The sequence below is a fragment of the Leucoraja erinacea genome, chromosome 1, assembly GCF_028641065.1.
Source record: "Leucoraja erinacea ecotype New England chromosome 1, Leri_hhj_1, whole genome shotgun sequence".
NCBI lineage: Eukaryota > Metazoa > Chordata > Chondrichthyes > Rajiformes > Rajidae > Leucoraja > Leucoraja erinaceus.
The window spans coordinates 95,594,373-95,616,168 of NC_073377.1; the positions used below are offsets into that span (position 1 = coordinate 95,594,373).

A 21,796-nucleotide genomic window follows, 5' to 3' on the forward strand; every position below is an offset into this window, starting at 1 on the left:
GCCAGAGACCCGGGTTTGATCCCGACTACAGGTGCTGTCTGTACGGATCTTCAGTTTCCTCCCACATTCCAAAGACGTACAGGTTTGTAGGTCAATTGCCTTCATACTGCATAAATATAAATTGTCCCTAGTGTGTAGGAGAGTGTCGGTGTGCAGGGAATGTTGGTCGACGTGAACTCGGTGAACCGAAGGGGCTGTTTTCGCGTTGTATCTCTGAACTAAACACACACCCTCGATGCTGCCATGGAGAAAGGATCACTTACCTGTGCGGGTCTTCTGCAGTCAGCTTGTCCAGATAAGCTAAATGATGAGGCATGTACCATGCAAAGTTTTACACTCAATTCTTGTTGCATAGAAAGGGTGACAAGGGCCAGAACAAGCTGCCCATCAATACAGAAGAACACTTTAGAAGGCACAGAAGTTACACCTCTGGCCTACCTGGCTATCAATCTGTTGGAATGTTTTTGAAGGACAAACAGTTAGAAACTAGAAAAACACACATCAGAAATGAAATTAATTTAAGATGGGGGGGATGGGGGGGGGGGGGAATCAAAGTTTTTAAATAAGCTATGAAATGGAAGTTAACTAAAGCTAACTCTTCTTCACAGCTATTAATCTCTACAATGAGCAGCAATGCATTTCTGGAACATGGTCCAAGTCTGCTTTGGAGCACGGTTGGGAAAACATTGGCAAAGTCTTTCTGGGATTTCAGTAATCACTCACATGTACACTTGGAACTGCCGAGATTTCTATTATTATTAATAGAATATTAGAATAGAATAATAATAGAATATTAATAATTAATAACAACAATCTCCAATTATTACGGATAAAGTCCATAAGTGCATGGTAACCATTCAGAAAAGCGGTGATGTTACCCAGGGCTCATTATTGATTATCTGAACATTATGTTTCACAGAAAGAGAAGTTGAGATTATCCCAGTAAAAGTGTTACATGCACTCTAACACAACGTTGCTGCTCCATAAGACCAGGGTTATTAATGCAGAAAGAAAAACACACAGGCCAGTGCTGACACTCATCATTTTTATTGTCTGCAGCAATAAGTGGGGTGCAAGCTTCAATGTCATGATTTCTGGTCAAGAACACATATGACTGTGAGAAGTATGGCAAAGGATTGATTTCACATACTGCACTACAGGCTGATTTGTGAGAAGCCATGGAACGCGTTTCACATCACCGTCTGGGCAAAGACTCGGATTGACTGGCAAACATTGAACGAGTACAGCTGTGACCAAGTCGTGATTGAACTCTGAAAAGTCATTGTCCTCTGAATAAAAAAAGTTGGCATTACAGTGGAGCATGAAACATTATTAATTACAAAAAAAAAACAACTTGTCATCAGATGCCACAACAAAGCTTAAAATAAGATAAAACCTGGATCTGACAGCAGTCAAGTAATGAAGATTCTTATCGCATCTTCCATCTCAGGGTCTGCTCTTCAGAAAGTTTGTATTTGGTACAGTGGTGTACATACAGCCCATTATATTGAGAAATCGGAATATTTTAACAAGAGAAAAAAATGTTACAGAAGCTTTAGGTTGTACCCAACTCATCCAATGCAATAGGATTCCCACATAAATAGGGCTCTGTGGGTGGAGCTGTGCGCATCTGCACTGTAAACTGCTTTTCCAACACTACGATTAACATCACATTACGCAGATAGAGACGGGAACTCTGAAGACAGGAGAGCTTCGGTTGCAACATGTACCAATTTTGAGTTCCTTCATTCACGGAGGGCACTTCAGAAACAAATCAGTATTCTACATATATTTCAATATCGTCTGATCTTGGTATAAATAATGAGGGCACTGGAGGAACTCATGCCGTACTGTCCTGGAGAGCAATGCCAGTCAATAATTTCTGCCAGCTGTACAGAAGGGTGATTACCCAGCTACTGGGGGTCATATCTTACCATCAAATATCAGGACAAAAATGCAGATGTAAAAATTCCGTTAGTTTACAACATTGTTTTGAAAAGTGAAAGTTACTGACAATGTGAGTTAAAAGTGGAAACTCATCATATTTTGAAAGAATTTATCAGCATTTGGTACAAAAATGATTGTTCATCTCCAGCTTCCTCTGTTCCCGGTGATCCGAAGTCCTTCATTGTTAATCGAAAAGCAAAAACTCAGTAGATTACAATCAGTGTTTGTGATATGGGTTGTATTTCTCTCCAAAAGTGATTTTCTTACAAAATTAGACTTTTTCCCCCCTACACAATAGAGTAGAACCATGAAAGGTTAGTGTATATACAGAATCTTATACTTCAAAATTATAAATAGTAGTAATTCTCTGAAGTTATTGGCAAGGCTACAAAACAGCTTCTTATTGCTTTTAAAATATCTTTTACGCAGAGATCTTTTACCCTGCTGCTTTCCTTCATGGGGTGCTTTTTTAAAAAACATTACTTTTGAAAAGATTCTTCTCGCTCTCCATGGGAATTTTCAAGTGTAGCGCTGATGTAGACTAGCATGTGGGTATGTTCCCATGCGGAGTATCTTCTGGCCAAACCATGTTAGCCACTGTTTCTTTAAAACTCAGAGCACTTTAAATACGCCGTCTTTGATATTCATGTTTATTGAATGTTTACTCTTAAAACCTGAAAAAAATAATCCCTTACTCTCAATTTAAAGGGGAGAGGTAAATGTCTGCTGTGAGGTGCCAGGCTGGGAGTGGCTGGTGGGTGAAGGAGCCGTCCTTTGCGATATGAAGTCAGCAGGTAGGCTTTCCAACAAACACTTGAGCTGCTCATCACCCAGTTTGATCTTGTCATCCAGCTCCCGCTGCTCCATCAGGAGGGCCGCCTTCATCTTCACAAAGTGCTGGTAGTCGTCGAGTTGTTCTACGGTCAAGTAGTTCTCCAGGATGGCCAAGACCACACGTGCTCTGCGATCCAGGTTCTCCTTCAGTTCTTTTGCATCCTCATGCTGACTGGTCAAGAGTCGACGCTTTTCATTTAACAAATTCTGTAACATCAGAAACATAATTAATGTTTCAACAAGATACTTAAAATGATCATTTTTGAAAACATTTTTTCCCCCTTCTCCAATTTTCTCTCTTTGTATTTGCTTGCTCAGATTAAATTCTTTAAACGTTATTTGACCTCTAAGTTTTTCAATATGACGGCACAGTGGCAGAGCTGGCGCCTCACAGTGCCAGAGTCACTGGTTCGATCCTTATTACAGGTAGACAAAATGCTGGACTAACTCAGCAGGTCAGGCAGCATCTCTGGGTGCCAACTGCAGGTGCTGATTGTGTGGAGTTTGTACGTTCTGTGGCCATGTGGGTTAGGGTTAGGGTGCTTCGGTTTCCTTCCACATTCAAAAAATGTACAGGTTTATATATTAATTGGCTTCTGTAAATTGGCCCTAATGTGGAGGTTGCAAAAGTGGGATAAGATAAAATTAGTATATAGGTAATAGATGGTCGGCATGGTTTTGGTGGGCCAAAGAGCCTGTTTCTACAACGTATCTCTCTAAACTAATGTGGCTCTTATTCTGGTACTGGTGGCCATAGGATATCAGTACAGATGTTCCCAATAATATGCTCAACAATAGCCACACACTTTCAGTATGTCAATAGATGATAACATGGAAAAAGCAAGCCTGGTTCCTCTAAATTATGGGTATTAAGACTTGCTCTACTATGGCATCACTGCCATGAATGAGACAACCTTATTTTGGCAATATAATGTTCTTAGCGCTCGGTCTTCTCACCACATCTTTTTTCTTCCAAAACATTACTGTCAAAACCACTGATGATAAATATACACAAGAAACTGCATAAGCCGGAAACTGGGGCAAAAAAAGCACCGCATTCTCTGTCCTCATGCAGAGCCTCGAATCACAATGCCAACCAATCCTTTGTTTCTACTGATGCTGCCTGACCTGCTGAATTCTTCCAAGAGTCTATTTTTTGCTATTTATAGCTCAATTTGAAGGGACAACAAGCTGCTTGTTAGTTCATTCTTCCAAACACCTCCTTCAATACTAGGCCTCTGGCAGTTTGATTCTTGTTTTCTCACACATTTCACTAATGGTTACTAACTTCCAAGCTTGAGCGTTAGGTGAAATTTCCTTCCACAGGAAGGAGCTGACGACTATTTTATCTCACAAAGATTGCACCTTCTATTTGGCTGTGCTGGAGTTGACGAAACATGGAAACGGGCCATTGAGCTTATCCAGATGCGAACTGTCAGCCTACCATTCTACATTCTCATCAAATCCCCCTAGATTGCACCACTCACCTACAATTCAGGGACAATTTACCTTGGCCAAATTAATCTGCCAACCTATACATCTCTGGGAAGTGGGAGGAAATCCAGCAGTTACAAGGGGAACGTGCAAACTCTGCGCAGACAGCAGCAGAGGTCAGGAGTGAACTTAGCTCTCTAGTGCTGTGAGGCAGTGACTCTTACCAGCTGTGCCACTTTATGCTATTGGAGAAACCTACAGTGAGGCTGAGAAAGGAGACAGGAGAAAATATTTGTTAGCGCTCTACAGCATATCCGTTGCTGAAAGGGCTGAGTTGCAGAGGGTGTGTGCTATTAATATATTCTGCCCTAAAGATTTAATGGTGTATTAATAATCATGATTAATGAAGGTTTCAAATAGCTGATAATCCCTTTTAAACTGTGCCCCAAATGGATCAGGGATCAAATGCAGTACTTCTGGCCAATACTATGTAAAATTCTACATTTTGCATTAGTCCATTGGCAAAACATTCGCTCTTCATTGAAGAAAATCAAGTTATTTAAACAATGCCCTGAGCCAAATATACTTTACATTTTAGTCCTCTAACAGTGGACAGCTCCTAGGCATAGGAACTAAAATTCTCTGTGGATTTTAAATGGTGGAAATGTTTTACTAATCCAGAGGGGCACGAGTTAAAGCATCAGATTACGTACACGCTCCTCCGCATTTGCACTTTCATCCAGAGTCTTCAGGACATTTTCCACTCGTGCCAAACGACCAGAGAGGGAAAGCAGCAAGTTTACGACCTTGTCCAAGTCGCCAATTAACATCCTGTACTTCTCAAATTCATTGGACTTGCATAAGCCTTTAATCATGATCTCCACTTCCTCGCCCAGAGCACTATTCAGTTTAATGTCAGTTGCTAGGCTCTCCTTGGCTTCACGCAGGGTTTGAATTTTACATGTTATGCTCTCAATTAGCTCATTCTGTAAAGTAGAAAGAGAACTGAATTAAGTTAGTGAAAGAAAGTCGGAAGCCATAACGTTGCTTTCAAAACTATTTGTTAAAAGTTAAAAAAACATTAACTGTGAACATTTTTACTCAATGACTATATACTTTGGCTTCCGTTCGCCGGCCGCAGTACACAATATTGGTCTTTATACATTACAAAGCTATCACAAGCAGTGCAACCTGATTTCAGCAAACAGAATTGCAAACTAAATGAGATGTGCTATTGGTTGTTGGGGTACAGAAACTCTAGCAAGTTCTGTTTTGCTCCTTTCTGTAAGCGACTGGTTTGAAAAGGTGTAATAACAGGAAACTGCAGATGCTGGTTTATACCAAAGAAAGACAAAATGCTGGAGTAACTCCGCTTCAGACTGAAGAAGGGTTCGGATCTGAAATGCTGCCTATCCATGTTCTCCAGGAATGCCGCCTCACCTGCTAAGTTACTTCAGCATTTGGTTTCTTTCTTTGGCCAAGAGATGATTTTTGTTTCACTTATCCTCTAGAAGGGTTTACTTCCAACACAACAATGCAGGGTCAGAGAAGCAAAAGTAAGCACATTAAGCACTTGTTGTGGTCGTGCTTCGAATAGTGCATGAATTGTAAAGTGGGCCAGATGCCACGGCACTGGACACCTCAGTGTGAATCACTGCAACAAACCTTCGTAACATAAAGGGGCACCAATACACCAGCTCAGGTTCAATCGTTGCATTGAGAATTGTGCCAAGTGCTTGATAATAGTGGATGACATTCAAAGGATGGGACAAGTTGGTAGGGGTGTGGATACCCCTCTCACAACAATTAGTATTTGAGAATCACTGTGTAATCTTTATAATAGAGCTAGGCAATAAAAATGGTTCAAATTCATCCCAGGATATTTTTTTTAAATCACTGTAGTTTGTCAAAGATTGTGAAGGTTAAAAGGAAAATGTAATAATTTGGGAAAATAGACTCATAAATTAGGCTTGCAGGGCTAGTGAATGTAATGCAGCCAATCCATTTACCTTCTCTTGAGGCCCCGACGTTCTTCCTACTGAGATTACAGGACATTTAACTGCAGCAAAGCCGGATATCAAATTTAGAAAAGGTAAATACAACAAAGCGGGTGCCAAATGGGAAGAATCACAAGCACCTGCAGACTTAAAAGGATTACCAAAAAATGGAGGAGTGAGAAAGGACCTGATGTGAGAAAGGACTTATTTTCTTATATAGTGAGCAGGTGTAATCTGATTCACCCACTGGCTAGGCTAATTTCCAAGTAGTTTAAGTCTGGGTACTTAATCAACATTTGTGTTAGAAATGAATTAGAGCCATGGAAGGAGAGCAGAAGGATAGAAGTCACTGCAATATTCTTCAAAGAACAGGTGGGCCAAAAAGCCTCCTGCTGTGCTAATAATGATTCTGTGTCCTTTGGCAGGGTAGTATCAAGGGGGGTTGAGTGGCCCTAATGTATATTCAATTCCTGGGTCACAGAGGTGAATGAAGTCAGGCTTTGCTTTTAGTGATTTAGCTCTAAAATTTCAGCACCTTTTTCTCGTTTATGTCCGGTACTTCCTCCTCATCTTCAGCATCATTTCTCTGCATATCCTTTATTTTATTCATCAGTTCAGCTTTGAGGGCCGACGTGCTGTAGTAAGTGGGACAATGTGCAGTGGCTGCTCCCCTCTCTTTCTCCTCTTTCCTATGAAAGAAATTTACTTGTTAACACATGAACAAAAAAGGTTTTTAAAAGAATAAAAGCAGTTCAATCAGGTGTCATTAATAAAGAGACATTAAAAAAAAGTTTAAGAAGGAACTGCAGATGCTAGAAAAATGCTGGAGAAACTCAGCGGGTGAGGCAGCAGCTATGGAGCAAAGGAAATAGGAGACGTTTCGGGTCGAGACCCTTCTTCCATTCTGGCCACATCTTCCCATCTCCTCCCCTTTCGGCTTTCCAAAGAGACCGCTCCCTCCGTAACTCCCTGGTCAATTCGTCCCTTCCCACCTAAACCACCCCCTCTCCTGGCACTTTCCCTTGCAACCGCAGGAATGCTACACTTGTCTCTTTACCTCCCCCCTTGACTCCATCCAAGGACCCAAGCAGTCTTTCCAGGTGCAGCAGAGGTTCACCTGCACCTCCTCCAACCTCATCTATTGCATGCACTGCTCTAGGTGTCAGCTGCTCTACATCAGTGAGACCAAGTGCAGGCTTGGCGATTGCTTCGCCCAACACCTCAGCTCGGTTCGCAATAACCAACCTGATCTACCGGTGGCTCAGCACTTCAACTCTCCCTCCCATTCCGAATCCGACCTTTGTGTCCTGGGCCTCCTCCATGGCCAGAGTGAGGCCCACTGTAAATTGGAGGAGCAGCAACTCATATTTCACTTGGGTAGTTTCCACCCCAGCGGTATGAACATTGACTTCTCCAATTTCAGGTAGTCCCTGCTTTCTCCTTCTTTCCCTCCCCAGAACCCCCACACCCCACTGTCTCCGCCTCTTCCTTTCTTCTTCCCCCCCCCCCCCCCACCCCCATATCAGTCTGAAGAAGGGTCTCGAACCGAAACGTCGTCTATTTCCTTCGCTCCATGGATGCTGCCTCACCCGCTGAGTTTTCTCAAGCATACCTTAAAAAAATGTTTTATCTGTTCACTGGACAAAGAGTCGCCCCCCCCCCCCCCCCCCCCCCCCCCCCCTCCCCAATAATTCTCTCCCTGTTCTTCCACTCTTTGATAAAGGTCCAGCTGGCTCCAAGGTATCAGTTCCAAGTCAACATGTAGGCACAAATGACGTGGGTAAGAAGAGGAAGGAGGTTCTGCAACGCAAGTATAGAGAACTGGCCAGGAGGCTGAAAAGAAGGACTTCTGGGGTGGTTATCTCTGGGTTGCTTGCAGTACCTCGTGCTAGTGAGGGTAGGAACAGGGAGATAGGGGATCTGAACGTGTGGCTGAGGAGGAGTTGGTGCAGGGGACAGGGATTTAGATTTCTAGATCTACACTAAGCACAGGTAATTACAACATTATCAGAGATTGTTATCATTGCCAACGGGCAACTTGTGCCTCATTATTTATGCAGTGCTGGGAATGGACAATGCCTGAGTTAGAATGACTGGTTTCACCTAAAAGGTGGAAAATGCAACATTTGGTTTGCATATGATTAAATAGCATTGACGTAAACGCATTGCAAACACTGTTTAGTTGCTGTGCTAGAATTATTTGATTCTACCCTTTAAAAAACTTTGCAACTTACTTCTCCTCCTCAGATACAGAGTTGTTGACCATCTTCTGTAATCTTGGCCTTCTGTGTTGCACCTCCTGCCTCACCGTGCTGCCCCTGGGGAAAATGCCCTCCATCAGGTCCATGGTCGTCTTCAAATTTGAATCTGGATCTAATATCTCTGCCAAAGACTTGTCTTTGCCAATGATCTCTTTGGCAAGTTCTTCTGACTTGAGGTCCTCAGGTGATTTCTTCATTTCTTCCATTGGCATTGAAGGGAGTTTACAGTCCGAGCTCTCCTGGATTGTGGTTGCATTTTGCATTTGATCACATGGGGAATCCCAGCTCTGGCTTTGGCAATGCTCAGTTTGGGATGAGTGGGGTTCTTCCCGGGTTGTAAGAGTGGTTGGTATATTAACACTGGTGCTGCGTTGGGCAGAGCAGCTGCATAGCGGGACTGCACGGCTATTTTCATCTGCGTCATTTATCACAGGCACCAGGCCCCTGGTGGAATAGTTTTCTGAAAACCTATAAAATGTAAAAACATAGATTATTACTGTATCTGAGAGGGATTACTTCTGTGAAAATTTTGTAAATCAACTTCATTGGTCCGTCATCAATGAGTAAGAGAAATTTCTGAACCAATGTTTGTATTTAATATGCTTAATTTCTTATTCAATCTGTTAAGGGTTGACACTTTAGATGTTGTATTAGAAGACATTACATTCAATTTATTAGTGCAAAGTGAATGATTGATGTATTTTAGAATTATTAAAGCAATGTGTTCTACAAATAAGTGCCATTTATGCCATTTATTAGCTGCATTTGATTCCCATGTCTCCACCCACCTTATATAAATCTAACGTCTTTGAATTATGTTGACTATTCTTATTATGGCAAATAAATTGGTAGTTAATTGCACAGTGCAGTATTATAATTCCAATGAATGCTTTATAACATTGCTCAATCCGAGTGATTTTTCCCTCACTCGGATGTAGAGTGGTATAACTATTTTTATTTAAATAATTTTTGCTTTCACTACCTCCACTTGACTCAGTGAGATTATAATCTTGATGGGGACAAACAATCAAAATCAATCAATCACAATTGAGGATTGTGATTGATGTGTAGTGCTCAATTAAACCGCGAGACAAAGAAAACACAGTAATCAACATAATTACACTAGAAACCGTATATGATTTTACAATAACATTTGATTTTAAAAAAATGCGACTTCAGGATCTAACAACATTACGTTAACTCCACATTAATTGCAGTTCATCTAACAGATCCGTCTTTATTTTTGGACTTTATTTGTCCTAATAGCAAAAGGCATAATTTTTCTGCTTTTTGTTACTAGAGTAACTGAGAAATATAAAATACCAGCTAACTCACAAATCAATACATATTTGCTGCTTTGTATCACGAATGGAAGCTGAAAATAAATTTATCATCAGTCACTTGCAAAGCAATAACAGATACTTTGCCCTGTATGGTGTCAAGTTTTATTAGTGTTGAAGCCGCACTTATCCAGACAAGTGGAGAGTTTTCTATAATGCTCCAGAACAGTTGTGAACAGGCTCTGACCTCCCCACCATTGAAGGGATTTATCGGAGTCGCTGCATCAAAAAAGCAGCCAGCATCATCAGCGACCTACACCATCCTGGCCACACACTCATTTAACCCCTGCCATCAGGAAGAAGGTACAGGAGCCTGCAAACTGTAACGTCCAGGCTCAGGAACAGTGTAAACAACAGTGTACTATGTTTACATATTCTGTTGTGTACTATGTTTACATATTCTGTTGTGCTGCAGCAAGTAAGAATTTCATTGTTCTATCTGGGACATGACAATAAAACACTCTCGACTCTTTCTTGATACTTGATCATTGTTGTTCATTACCTTTATTCTCTGTTTTCTGCATGAATTTGCTATGAGTAAAGGAGATCTGGAATACCAGCAATAAAACACAATTGATCGTAATTCCTTTGCTGAGCACAAGGTGGCGGCAGTTCTCCATACAGCCAGCCGAGGAGCAAGGCCATTCCCATTGCCTGTAGCGTTTTTAGCAGCGGCAGGGTTAGGACGCTAACTATTGCAGGGAATACTTATATATTTGGGTTTCAAACATGCACAGATCCATCACATAAAAAAGCCTAATTATTTTCTTAAGGGCAGAGGCTTCTTAAAAATCTGCACCACGCCATACCTATCCTTGGATGAATGACAGTATGCTTCTGATGGGAAGGTAGATTTGCTAACTGATCCTGCTCTCGCTGCTTGCATAAGTCGTGATGCTGCACTGCAACTCAATACAAAGATCCGACTCCGTGTACACATAATTTCTGGATGCAGGTATATTACTCCACATTGCGAATGGCCTCAAAGCCCTCCGGTTCTTCCTCGACCAGAGGAGCAACCTATACCCAGCCACTGACACCCTCCTCCGCCTAGCAGAGTTGGTCCTCACCCTCAACAACTTTACATTTGACTCCTCCCATTTCCTCCAAACACAAGGCGTAGCTATGGGCACACGCATGGGCCCCAGCTACGCCTGCCTCTTTGTCGGGTACGTTGAACAATCCTTGTTCAATACGTATCAGGGCCCCATCCCCGACCTCTACCTCCGTTACATTGACGACTGCTTTGGGGCCACCTCCTGCACCAACACACAACTGACTGACTTCATCCACTTCACCACCAACTTCCATCCGGCACTCCAATACACCTGGACCATTTCTGACACTTCCCTACCATTACTTGACCTCACCATCTCCATCGCAAGGGACAGACTTCTGACCGACATACACTACAAACCAACTGACTCACATGGCTATCTGGACCACACGTCTTCCCACCCTGCCCCCTGTAAAGACTCCATCCCCTACTCCCAATTCCTCCGCCTACGCCGCATCTGCTCCCAGGATGAGACGTTCCACACCAGGGCATCGGAAATGTCCTCGTTCTTCAGGGAATGGGGATTCCCCTCCGCCACCATAGATGAGGCTCGCACCAGGGTCTCATCCATACCCCGCAACACTGCTCTCTCTCCCCATCCCCGCACTCGCAACAAGGGCAGAGTCCCCCTAGTCCTCACCTTTCACCCCACCAGCTGGCAAATACAACACATAATCCTCCACCATTTCCGCCGCCTCCAACGTGACCCCACCCACTCGCCACATCTTCCCATCTCCCCCCATGTCTGCCTTCCGCAAAGACCGCTCCCTCCGCAACTCCCTTATCAATTCTTCCCTTCCCTCCCGTACCATCCCCTCCCCGGGCGCTTTCCGTTGCAACCGCAAGAAATGCAACACCTGTCCCTTCACCTCCCCCCTCGACTCCATTCAAGGACCCAAGCAGTCGTTCCAGGTGCGACAAAGGTTCACCTGCATCTCCTCCAACCTCATCTACTGCATCCGCTGCTCTAGATGTCAGCTGATTTACATCAGGGAGACTAAGCGGAGGTTGGGCGATCGTTTCGCCGAACACATCCGTTTAGTCCGCAATAACCTACCTGAACTCCCGGTGACTCAGCACTTCAACTCCCCCTCCCATTCCCAATCCGACCTCTCTGTCCTGGGTCTCCTCCATTGCCAGAGTGAGCAACACCGGAAATTGGAGGCACCTCATATTCCGCCTGGGTTGCTTGCGTCCGGAGGCATGAACGTTGAATTCTCCCAGTTTTGCTAGCCCTTGCTGTCTCCTCCCCTTCCTTAACCCTCGAGCTGTCTCCTCCCATCCCCCTCCCTCGGGCTCCTCCTTCTCCTCCCTTTTTCCTTCCTTCTCCCCCCCCACCCCATCAGTCTACCGAAGGGTTTTGGCCCGAAACGTCGCCCTCCGGGCTCCTAGATGCCTGCACCCGCTGAGTTTCTCCCCCCTATTATCCCACTTCCTTCATCTCTCCCCCCCCAGGTTCCCTCCAGCTTTCAGTGTAAAAGATGCTTCCAAAATATCCATAATTTCTTCCCAAAACAATGTCTATCCCAGCTGCAGCCCTCCTTTCCTCCGGGTCACTTGGCTGATGCAGAAGACTCTCCCGAAATGTCCTACTTCAATTTGAGAGTTCCAGCCCTCCCTCAGTACTGAGACAGGCCCAAGCAAAGTCAATTAAACCTCCCCTTGTGGCTGTGCCCTGGAAATATTACTCTTGGCCTTCCATGTGGCCTTCAACATTGATGATCAAACTACTGCCCAATGTCTCACCAGGACTGCTCCTGCTTGACTGCCCTTTAGTTGCTCACTGGTGGCTGTGACTGGCAATGGGAATGGGGTATTTTCTTACCACCCACGGGTTCTTGCCAGGAACTGCCATCTTGAAGTAATTTCTCTTCATTTAAGTGGGAACATGTTCCATGTATCCAGAGCAGCAACTTGATATAGTATTGAGTGCTGCAATTATGAAACTGCTGTCTTTTTTAGGAGCTACTACAAACTGTCTATTCAGGTTGAGCTTAGATTGAGAGGTGAAAACACTGTGATTCTGGCCATTTAAACTCAGCTGCTTGCCCAGACTGTGTTTAAATTAGATTTGATTCGTTCATCATATTCACCAGGGTACACTGAAATTCCTTGTTCATGGGATAGCTCAGAATAAACAGCATAGTAATGATAAAAACCAATACGATGAGTGAATGATGCAAGATTGTACTGAAAATTCGAGAAGTGCAAAGAATATTAAAGTGTAACAATGGAATAACCAACGAGGTAGATTTAAGAGTATGTGGCAGCATCTCATAGAAACATAGAAAATAGGTGCAGGAGTAGGCCATTCGGCCCTTCGAGCCTGCACCGCCATTCAATATGATCATGGCTGATCATCCAACTCTCCCTGCCTTCTCTTCATGCTCCCCGATCCCTTTAGCCACAAGGGCCACATCTAACTCCCTCTTAAATATAGCCAATGAACTGGCCTCAACTACCCTTTGTGGCAGAGAGTTCCAGAGATTCACCACTCTCTGTGCGAAAAATGTTTTCCTCAACTCGGTCCTAAAAGACTTCCCTCTTATCCTCAAACTGTGACCCCTAGTTCTGGACTTCCCCAACATCAGGAATAATCTTCCTGCATCTAGCCTGTCCAACCCCTTAAGAATTTTGTAAGTTTCTATAAGATCCCCCCTCAATCTTCTAAATTCTAGCATGTACAAGTCAAGTCTATCCAGTCTTTCTTCATATAAAAGTCCTGACATCCCAGGAATCAGTCTGGTGAACCTTCTCTGTACTCCCTATATGGCAAGAATGTCTTTCCTCAGATTAGGAGACAAAAACTGTACGCAATACTCCAGGTGTGGTCTCACCAAGACCCTGTACAACTGCAGTAGAACCTCCCTGCTCTTATAATCAAATCCTTTTGCTATGAATGCTAACATACCATTTGCTTTCTTCACTGCCTGCTGCACCTGCATGCCTACTTTCAATGACTGGTGTACCATGACACCCAGGTCTCATTGCATCTCCCCTTTTCCAAATCGGCCACCATTCAGATAATAGTCTTCTTTCCTGTTTTTGCCAGCAAAGTAGATAACCTCACATTTATCCACATTATACTGCATCTGCCATCCATTTGCCCACTCACCCAACCTATCCAAGTCACCTTGCAGCCTCCTAGCATCCTCCTCACAGCTAACACTGCCCCCCAGCTTAGTGTCATCCACAAACTTGGAGATGTTGCATTCAATTCCCTTGTCCAGATCATTAATATATATTGTAAATAGCTTGGGTCCCAGCACTGAGCCTTGCGGTATCCCACTAGTCACTGCCTGCCATTCTGAAAAGAACCCGTTTACTCCTACTCTTTGCTTCCTGTTTGCCAGCCAGTTCTCTATCCACATCAATACTGAACCCCCAATACCGTGTGCTTTAAGTTTGCATACTAATCTCTTATGTGGGACCTTGTCGAAAGCCTTCTGTAAGTCCAGATATAACACATCCACTGGTTCTCCCTTATCCACTCTACTAGTTACATCCTCGAAAAATTCTATAAGATTCGTCAGACATGATTTACCTTTCATAAATCCATGCTGACTTTGTCCAATGAATTCACCACTTTCCAAATGTGCTGCTATCCCATCTTTAATAACTGACTCCAGAATTTTCCCCACCACCGATGTTAGACTAACTGGTCTGTAATTCCCCGTTTTCTCTCTCCCGCCCTTTTTAAAAAGTGGGGATACATTAGCTACCCTCCAGCCCTCAGGAACTACTCCAGAATCTAAAGAGTTTTGAAAAATTATCACTAATGCATCCACTATTTCTGCGGCTACTTCCTTAAGTACTCTGGGATGTAACTTATCTGGCCTTGGGGATTTATCGGCCTTTAATCCATTCAATTTATCTAACACCACTTCCCAGCTAACCTGGATTTCACTCAGTTCCTCCATCTCATTTAACCCCTGGTCCCTTGCTATTTCCGACAGATTATTTATGTCTTCCTTTGTGAAGACAGAACCAAAGTAGTTATTCAATTGGTCTGCCATGTCCTTGTTCCCCATGATCAATTCGCCTGTTTCTGACTGCAAGGGACCTACATTTGTTTTAACTAATCTTTTCCTCTTCACATATCTATAAAAACTTTTGCAGTCAGTTTTTATGTTCCTTGCCAGTTTTCTTTCATAATCTATTTTCCCTTTTCTAATTAAGCCTTTTGTCCTCCTCTGCTGGACTCTGAATTTCTCCAAGTCCTCTGCTAGGCTGCTTTTTCTGGCTAATTTGTACGCTTCATCTTTTGTTTTGATACTATCCCTGATTTCCCTTGTTATCCACGGATGCACTACCTTCCCTGATTTATTCTTTTGCCAAACTGGGATGAAAAATTGTTTTAGTTCATCCATGCAGTTTTTAAATGCCTTCCATTGCATATCCAAGAATCAATTGCCATTCTATCTTGGCCAATTCACGTCTCATATCCTCAAAGTCACCTTTCTTTAAGTTCAGGACCCTTGTTTCTGAATTAACAATGTCACTCTCCATCCTAATGAAAAATGAAGAAACACCCAAGAAGAATCTCAGGAAATGGGCTGTAAAAAAGGTGGTTGGTTCAGGAATCAGATAGCAGAGGATGTTCTTAAGTCTAGACATCCGAGCTTTCAAGTTCCTATATCTTATCAAAGGTGGTCAGAGAGCAAAAAGGGATTGACCAAATTGGCAGACATCCTTGCCAATTATTTCATCCTTCCTGATGCAACATCTTGAAAATGGACAGGATGGAAGAAAGAAAATGATGTCCGAGACAGGCTGTGTAGAACACTCTTTGCAGGTTCAGGTGGTCGAGAGCAAAACAGTCGACATACCTGGCTGAGATTTATTCTATCATAGAAACATAGAAAATAGGTGCAGGAGTAGGCCATTCGGCCCTCCGAGCCTGCACCGCCATTCAATATGATCATGGCTGATCATCCAACTCAGTATCCTGCACCTGCATGCCTACTTTCAATGACTGGTGTACCATGACACCCAGGTCTCGTTGCATCTCCCCCTTACCTAATCGGCCACCATTCAGATAATAGTCTACTTTCCTGTTTTTGCCACCAAAGTGGATAACCTCACATTTATCCACATTATACTGCATCTGCCATGCATTTGCCCACTCACCCAGCCTATCCAAGTCACCTTGCAGCCTCCTAGCATCCTCCACACAGCCAACACTGCCCCCCCAGCTTCGTGTCATCCGTAAACTTGGAGATGTTGCATTCAATTCCCTCATCCAAATCATTAATATATATATATTGTAAATAGCTGGGGTCCCAGCACTGAGCCTTGCAGTACCCCACTAGTCACTGCCTGCCATTGTGAAAAGGACCCGTTTACTCCTACTTTTTGCTTCCTGTCTGCCAGCCAGTTCTCTATCCACATCAATACTGAACCCCCAATTCCGTGTACTTTCATAATACTTTCTATAGCGCACCTGGAGACGTTCGAGTGAATCCTCATTAACAAGCCAAATCTTCTTAAACACCCAAGAAAGTAAATAGGCTGATGTGCTTTCTTGATCTCCAGTGTGAAGGGACGGGGTTAGATTGCCAGTGATATGGATGGATGGATGGATGGATGGATGGATGGATGCCTGGGAACCCGAGGATGGCGACAACGGCTACGTTGTGTTCACTCCCCCACTTCCTCAAGTCAACAACTTAACAACTCTTTTGTCTTGTTAACATTGATTGGCAAGTTATTGTCCTGACACCACGGCACTAGGTTCTCAATCTCTTGCCTATATTTCACCTCATCATTCTTGTTGATCTGACAAAAGTGGTACTATCGGTGAACTTAAACATTGAGTTGGCATTGTACTTGGCCACAGAACCAATGGTGTACACAGAGGAGCAAGTGTTATGACTAATTCTAATTGACTGACATCTGTCGGTCAAGAAGTCTATATATCAGTTGCAGATGGAGTCTCTAAGGCCAAGGTGCATAAACTTAGAGATGAGCTTATTTGGTTTAAGCTCTAGTCAATGAATAACATCCTGACATAGGTGTTCTTATCAAAGTGATCAAAGACTAAATGTAACACAATAGAGATGGCATCCTTCACAGACCTATTTTTACTCTAGGTGGTTTGCAGGGCTTCCAGATTATCTAAAGACTAGTGCAAATGTTTCCCATCTCCAATCTTTCAAAGTACTTCATCATGGTCAATGTCAGAGCTACTGGGCAGTGGTCATTGATTTTTGGTCAGAGTGGTCACTATTTTTCTTGGGGTCTGGAATGAGAAAGGTTTCCTTGAAGCAGATGGGGACAGTAGACTTGAAATGAGAGGTTAAAGACATCAGCGAAGACTGTGGCCAGTTGATTTGCGCACATTTTCAGAACCCATCCAGGGACTCCATCTAAGCTGGCTGCATTCACAGAGTCCACCCCATTGGAGTAACACAGCACAACAAGCCCTTCGGCCCAACTTATCTATGCTGACCAAGATGCCCCATTTAAACTTGTTCCATTTGCCCACATTTATCTAAACCTTTCCTATCCATGCAAATGTTTTTAAAATAGTGTTACAATATCTGCCTTAACCATCTCCTCTGGCAGCATGCTCTAAAAACCCACGACCCTCTATAAAAAGCTTGCCCCCAAGGTTCCTATTAAATCTTGCCACTTATCTTAAACATGTTCTTGATTCCACTACCCTGGGTAAAAGACTGTGGATTCATCCCGAGTATTCCCTTCTTGATTTTATTCACCTCTGTAAGGTCACCTCTCAGACTCCTGAAATCCAAGACATAAACCCTACCCAACATTTCCTCAGGCCTTTGAGGACTGACAACATCTTCATAAATTTTCTCTGCATTATTTCCAATACAATGACATCCTCACTACAGAAGGGCAACTCAAATTGCATCATTGATTCACTGAAAAACATCCTTCCGTTTGTGAATTTTACTTAATTTTTTATCGAGAAACAGGGTACACAAACATTAAGTGTGCAAGAAGGAACTGCAGATTGTTTTATTGAAGGGTCCCGACCCGAAACATCACCTAATCCTTTTCTCCAGAGATGCTGTCTGACTGAGTTATTCCAACATTTGTGTCTATCTTACATACCCGATGCATTCTTTCCTAACTATGGCTTCTTCTAAACGGTGATGGAAAATAATATGGTTTCCATTGCCAGTACAGACACAAATTGAAACATCAACAACGCAAATTCTTTCTTGGGTCCTGAGACAACATCAAACCAGTGCACAATGTCCAGAGCTAGGAATGACAATTCAAATTGCATAATTGTCAAAGGAAAGCCATACCCACAACCTATCAATTCAAACACTGTGAACTTTAAGCCATTTCTATTGAACAATATATCATATCAAGTCATGCAAGTTGAAATATAAATTGAGTGGGACGTGAGAGAAAAATGTTTGATAAGAATTCATCAGACACACATCAGTGCTTTTAAAAAGCCTGTGAATCTAGAGTATAATAATTTAGCATTTCAACTCCCCCTCCCACTCCGCCTCCGACCTCTCTGTCCTGGGTCTCCTCCATGGCCACAGCGAGCAGCACCGGAAATTGGAGGAACAGCACCTCATATTCCGTTTGGGGAGTCTACACCCCGGGGGCATGAACATCGAATTCTCCCAATTTTGTTAGTCCTTGCTGTCTCCTCCCCTTCCTCAGCCCCCCTGCTGTCTCCTCCCATCCCCCAACCTTCTGGCTACTCCTCCTTTTCCCCTTTCTTGGCCACACCCACTCCCGCGGCCTGATCAGTCTGAAGAAGGGTTTCGGCCCGAAACGTTGCCTATTTCCTTCGCTCCATAGATGCTGCTGCACCCCCTGGGTTTCTCCAGCTTTTTTGTGTAACCTTCGATTCTCCAGCATCTGCAGTTCCCTCTTAAACATAATTTAGCATTTACCTGGTCACAGCTTGTTCATCACTCCTGCTAAATAATTCCTCAGTCCTCTGATCTTTAAAGGTATTCGGAAAAGGCAGCGGTGGAAACTCGTTGTCCCTGGTCTCCGGTACAGCCCTGGGATCCTGTGGATGTGGGGGCGGAAGGGGCTGAAAACCTCCAGCAGGGACCCTAGTGTCCAAATCCTGGACAAACACGTCATCCTCATCTGTGAACGATAAGAATGACTGGAGGCGCGACTCCGACAGGGAAGGTAGCGAGTGCACGCTGCCCCGAGGGGAAGATGGTTGGGCAGGTCCTAGCTCAGGTTCCCGTGTAATGGCAGTTCCAATAATGTGATACTGGTCCCTCTCAGACAGGTCGTAATTTGTCCTGGCAATAGGAGGGAACGTGCCCCTCTTGATGGAGTCATCATTTACTGAGTTGACCCATTTCGATTTAGGTGCTGGAGGTCTCTGTGGTGGTCTCTTCTTCTTCAGCACAGTGTCTTCTGGAAGGTAGTTTTGGTAAGACCCTGCCGTTCTGCCATTCTTGTTCTCGTGATCACTGGAGATAGATTTGCCGCAGTGTTCTGAAGCAGATCCGTCTTGTGTTGGGTTCTCTGGGTTCGACCAGTAGTTGAATTGCCCTGTGTTCGTTAGCTGCCTGATGCAGGAGGTGCTGCTGGGCCTGTAATTCTCCAGGGATTTCTGCTTCTCGTTTCTAACTGGCAATTTGTTTACAGTGAGGGGATCCAATTCATCCTCATAACTAGTTGACAGAGATGGTCCCATGTGCTTGCTTCTGCCATCATTGTTAAACATCCTTTAAATGTAAATGCAATTTAGTTAAATGTCAGTTTCACAAGGTGACATTTGCCCTTCAAGCAAGTTATTTTCTTTCACATCTATGTCAGTAAAATTGATCTCATGCCTTGCTCTCCATGCATCCTCTCTGTGTTCACCATGGCTAGAAATATCTCTACCAACTTTAATTTGCTCTAGCAAGCTTCTGCATAAATTAAAATGTTCTTAATTGCTTTCTCATTTTCCTAAAGATAATTTAAATTAAATATCACAGCACAAGGTTCACCCTTTGTCTACACTCAAAGTGCAATATAGCAACATTTGTGCGACATCTCTGCTTACAAACGTAAATGTGCAATTACTTCAATGTACATTTGATGCTTATAATGAGGACACATTTCTATTACATGGGTTCCACGCAGAAGAAATATGGGCCAATGTGATTATCTTAGATGGGCATCTTGGTCAGCATGGATGAATTGGGCCGAAGGACCTGCTTCCATGCTGAATTACTCAATGCCTCTAAAAATCATGATTCTAGATTTAAGGGACCAAAGCTCTTCCTTACTAATGTCCCCTCTAAATTGTGTTCTCATGGAAAAGTCCCTCCAAAGTAACTCCAGCCTCCTTTTTTTGTTTTCCCAAGCCTGCCATTATCCATGTGCACCCATTCTATGCTGCAGTCTTTAATCCCCGCTACAATATGTCAAAAACGGCACCCAGCACAGAACTAGTTTAATTCTTTTAGTAATGAACCCCAGTCCCCAATGATAAAATCTAAACCAATAATGGCCTTCGTTATGGATTTAACGATTTTTATCCTCTATTGAAGAAATTATATACGCACTTTTAAATATCTGTGTTTCTTTTGTTCAAGATATTCTCAGTTTGTGTGACCATCTATTTTTTTCCATTCTGTAGTCATCATTTTACATTTACTACTGGCTCTTGCTTGTCCAGCTGAATGTTCTTTTTACTGTTATGCTTAGTAATGAGCTTTCTATATACAGATGCTGGAAATAACAGAGACAACCCCCACCCCCCCCCTTCTCTTCTATTCGACTAGTTGTTTTTAGCTTAGAGATATAGTGGGAACTCGGCCCTTCGGCCTGCCGACCCTCATACACTAACACTATCCTACACACCAGGGACAATTTACCAAAGCCATTTAACCTACAAACCTGTATGTCTTTGGAGTGTGGGAGGAAACCGGAGCACCCAGAGAAAACCCACGTAGTCACAGGGAGAAAGTATAAACTCCGTACTGATAGCACCTGTAGTCAGGATTGAACCTGGGTCTCTGGCACTGGAAGGCAACAACTCTCCACTATGCTACTGTGTCGCCCCTAACTTGAGCTGTCACTCCATACTCTAGATACCTCGGTACAAAACCAGAGACTGACTTCCAGTGTGGTATAAAAGGAGAATTGCATTGGTGCAAGTGTTAGCTTCCAATTGGACTATAAACATTGAAAAGATACACTGACTGGTTTGTACATAAAGAACAGAAAGGCTCTGGACAAAACCATATTCCGGTCAGGTTATATTCCGGTCAGGTCAGGAGAGGGCAAAGGAGAAATGTAAAATAAGTAGAAAGGCAATTATTATAGATAACATTTGTAATTTCAATTGTTCTTTTGCATACCAGTCTTGAGAGGCTGCCCGGACGAGCGGCCACCTGCACTCGGAGGGCAGCTTTGGCACTTGCTGGACTTTGGAACCAGTTGCCAGTAGAGCCCTGTGAACCAAGCAGCACAATTTTCATCCACAAATTACTTCAGATTGCCTTATTTACTCTCTGCACTAAGAAGCCCTGCAGGATTGTTTGAAAAGAGCACCGTGAAGCTCCCCTCTGCAAGAGACGATCAGCACTCTATTGTCAGAAGACATATTTTAATCAAAAGGACATTAAAGCAGGAGCAGCGGGGAAACCTGCATTGGCCTCTGAGTAAACGGAATGCATCTCCTGCAAAGCTAATGCAAAAGGGCTTTGCAGACTGCAAAGTGACTGAATCATGATGGCTCAACTTCATTAAAATTACTCCTTTATTGCCTGTCTGGTGAGAGAAAAACTATTTAAAGTTATTGGGCAAAATAGTAAGTGTAAGAACCGCAAGTTAAGAGCTTAGAGTCTTTTAAAAGAACTTTGGCTTTGTGTAGCAAACTGTTTCGTCATTTGTAAACAGGCATGCAATGCCCTCATCCACGGGGACTGCACTTTGGACATGTGGCCAGAGGAACCTGGCCTGCTTAAA

The 21,796-nt window shown here is 43.4% G+C and overlaps 1 protein-coding gene across 8 annotated transcripts in view; it reads right to left on the reverse strand.

Moving 5' to 3' along the window:
* Positions 1–1,031: 1,031 nt before the first annotated feature.
* The window catches only part of shroom3 (shroom family member 3), a 426,943-nt gene continuing 406,178 nt past the window's right edge, over positions 1,032–21,796 (reverse strand). For 7 of the 8 annotated variants that reach the window (XM_055639552.1, XM_055639569.1, XM_055639560.1 and 4 more), the window contains 6 exons: positions 21,187–21,279; positions 18,760–19,560; positions 8,447–8,941; positions 6,748–6,901; positions 4,929–5,201; positions 1,032–2,988 (listed from right to left, as the gene is read on the reverse strand). In XM_055639552.1, the coding sequence (XP_055495527.1) occupies positions 2,650–2,988; positions 4,929–5,201; positions 6,748–6,901; positions 8,447–8,941; positions 18,760–19,560; positions 21,187–21,279 (2,155 nt within the window). In that variant the 3' untranslated portion in view covers positions 1,032–2,649. The remainder of the gene's footprint in view (positions 2,989–4,928; positions 5,202–6,747; positions 6,902–8,446; positions 8,942–18,759; positions 19,561–21,186; positions 21,280–21,796) is intronic. The other variant, XM_055639577.1, reaches the window with a different exon arrangement.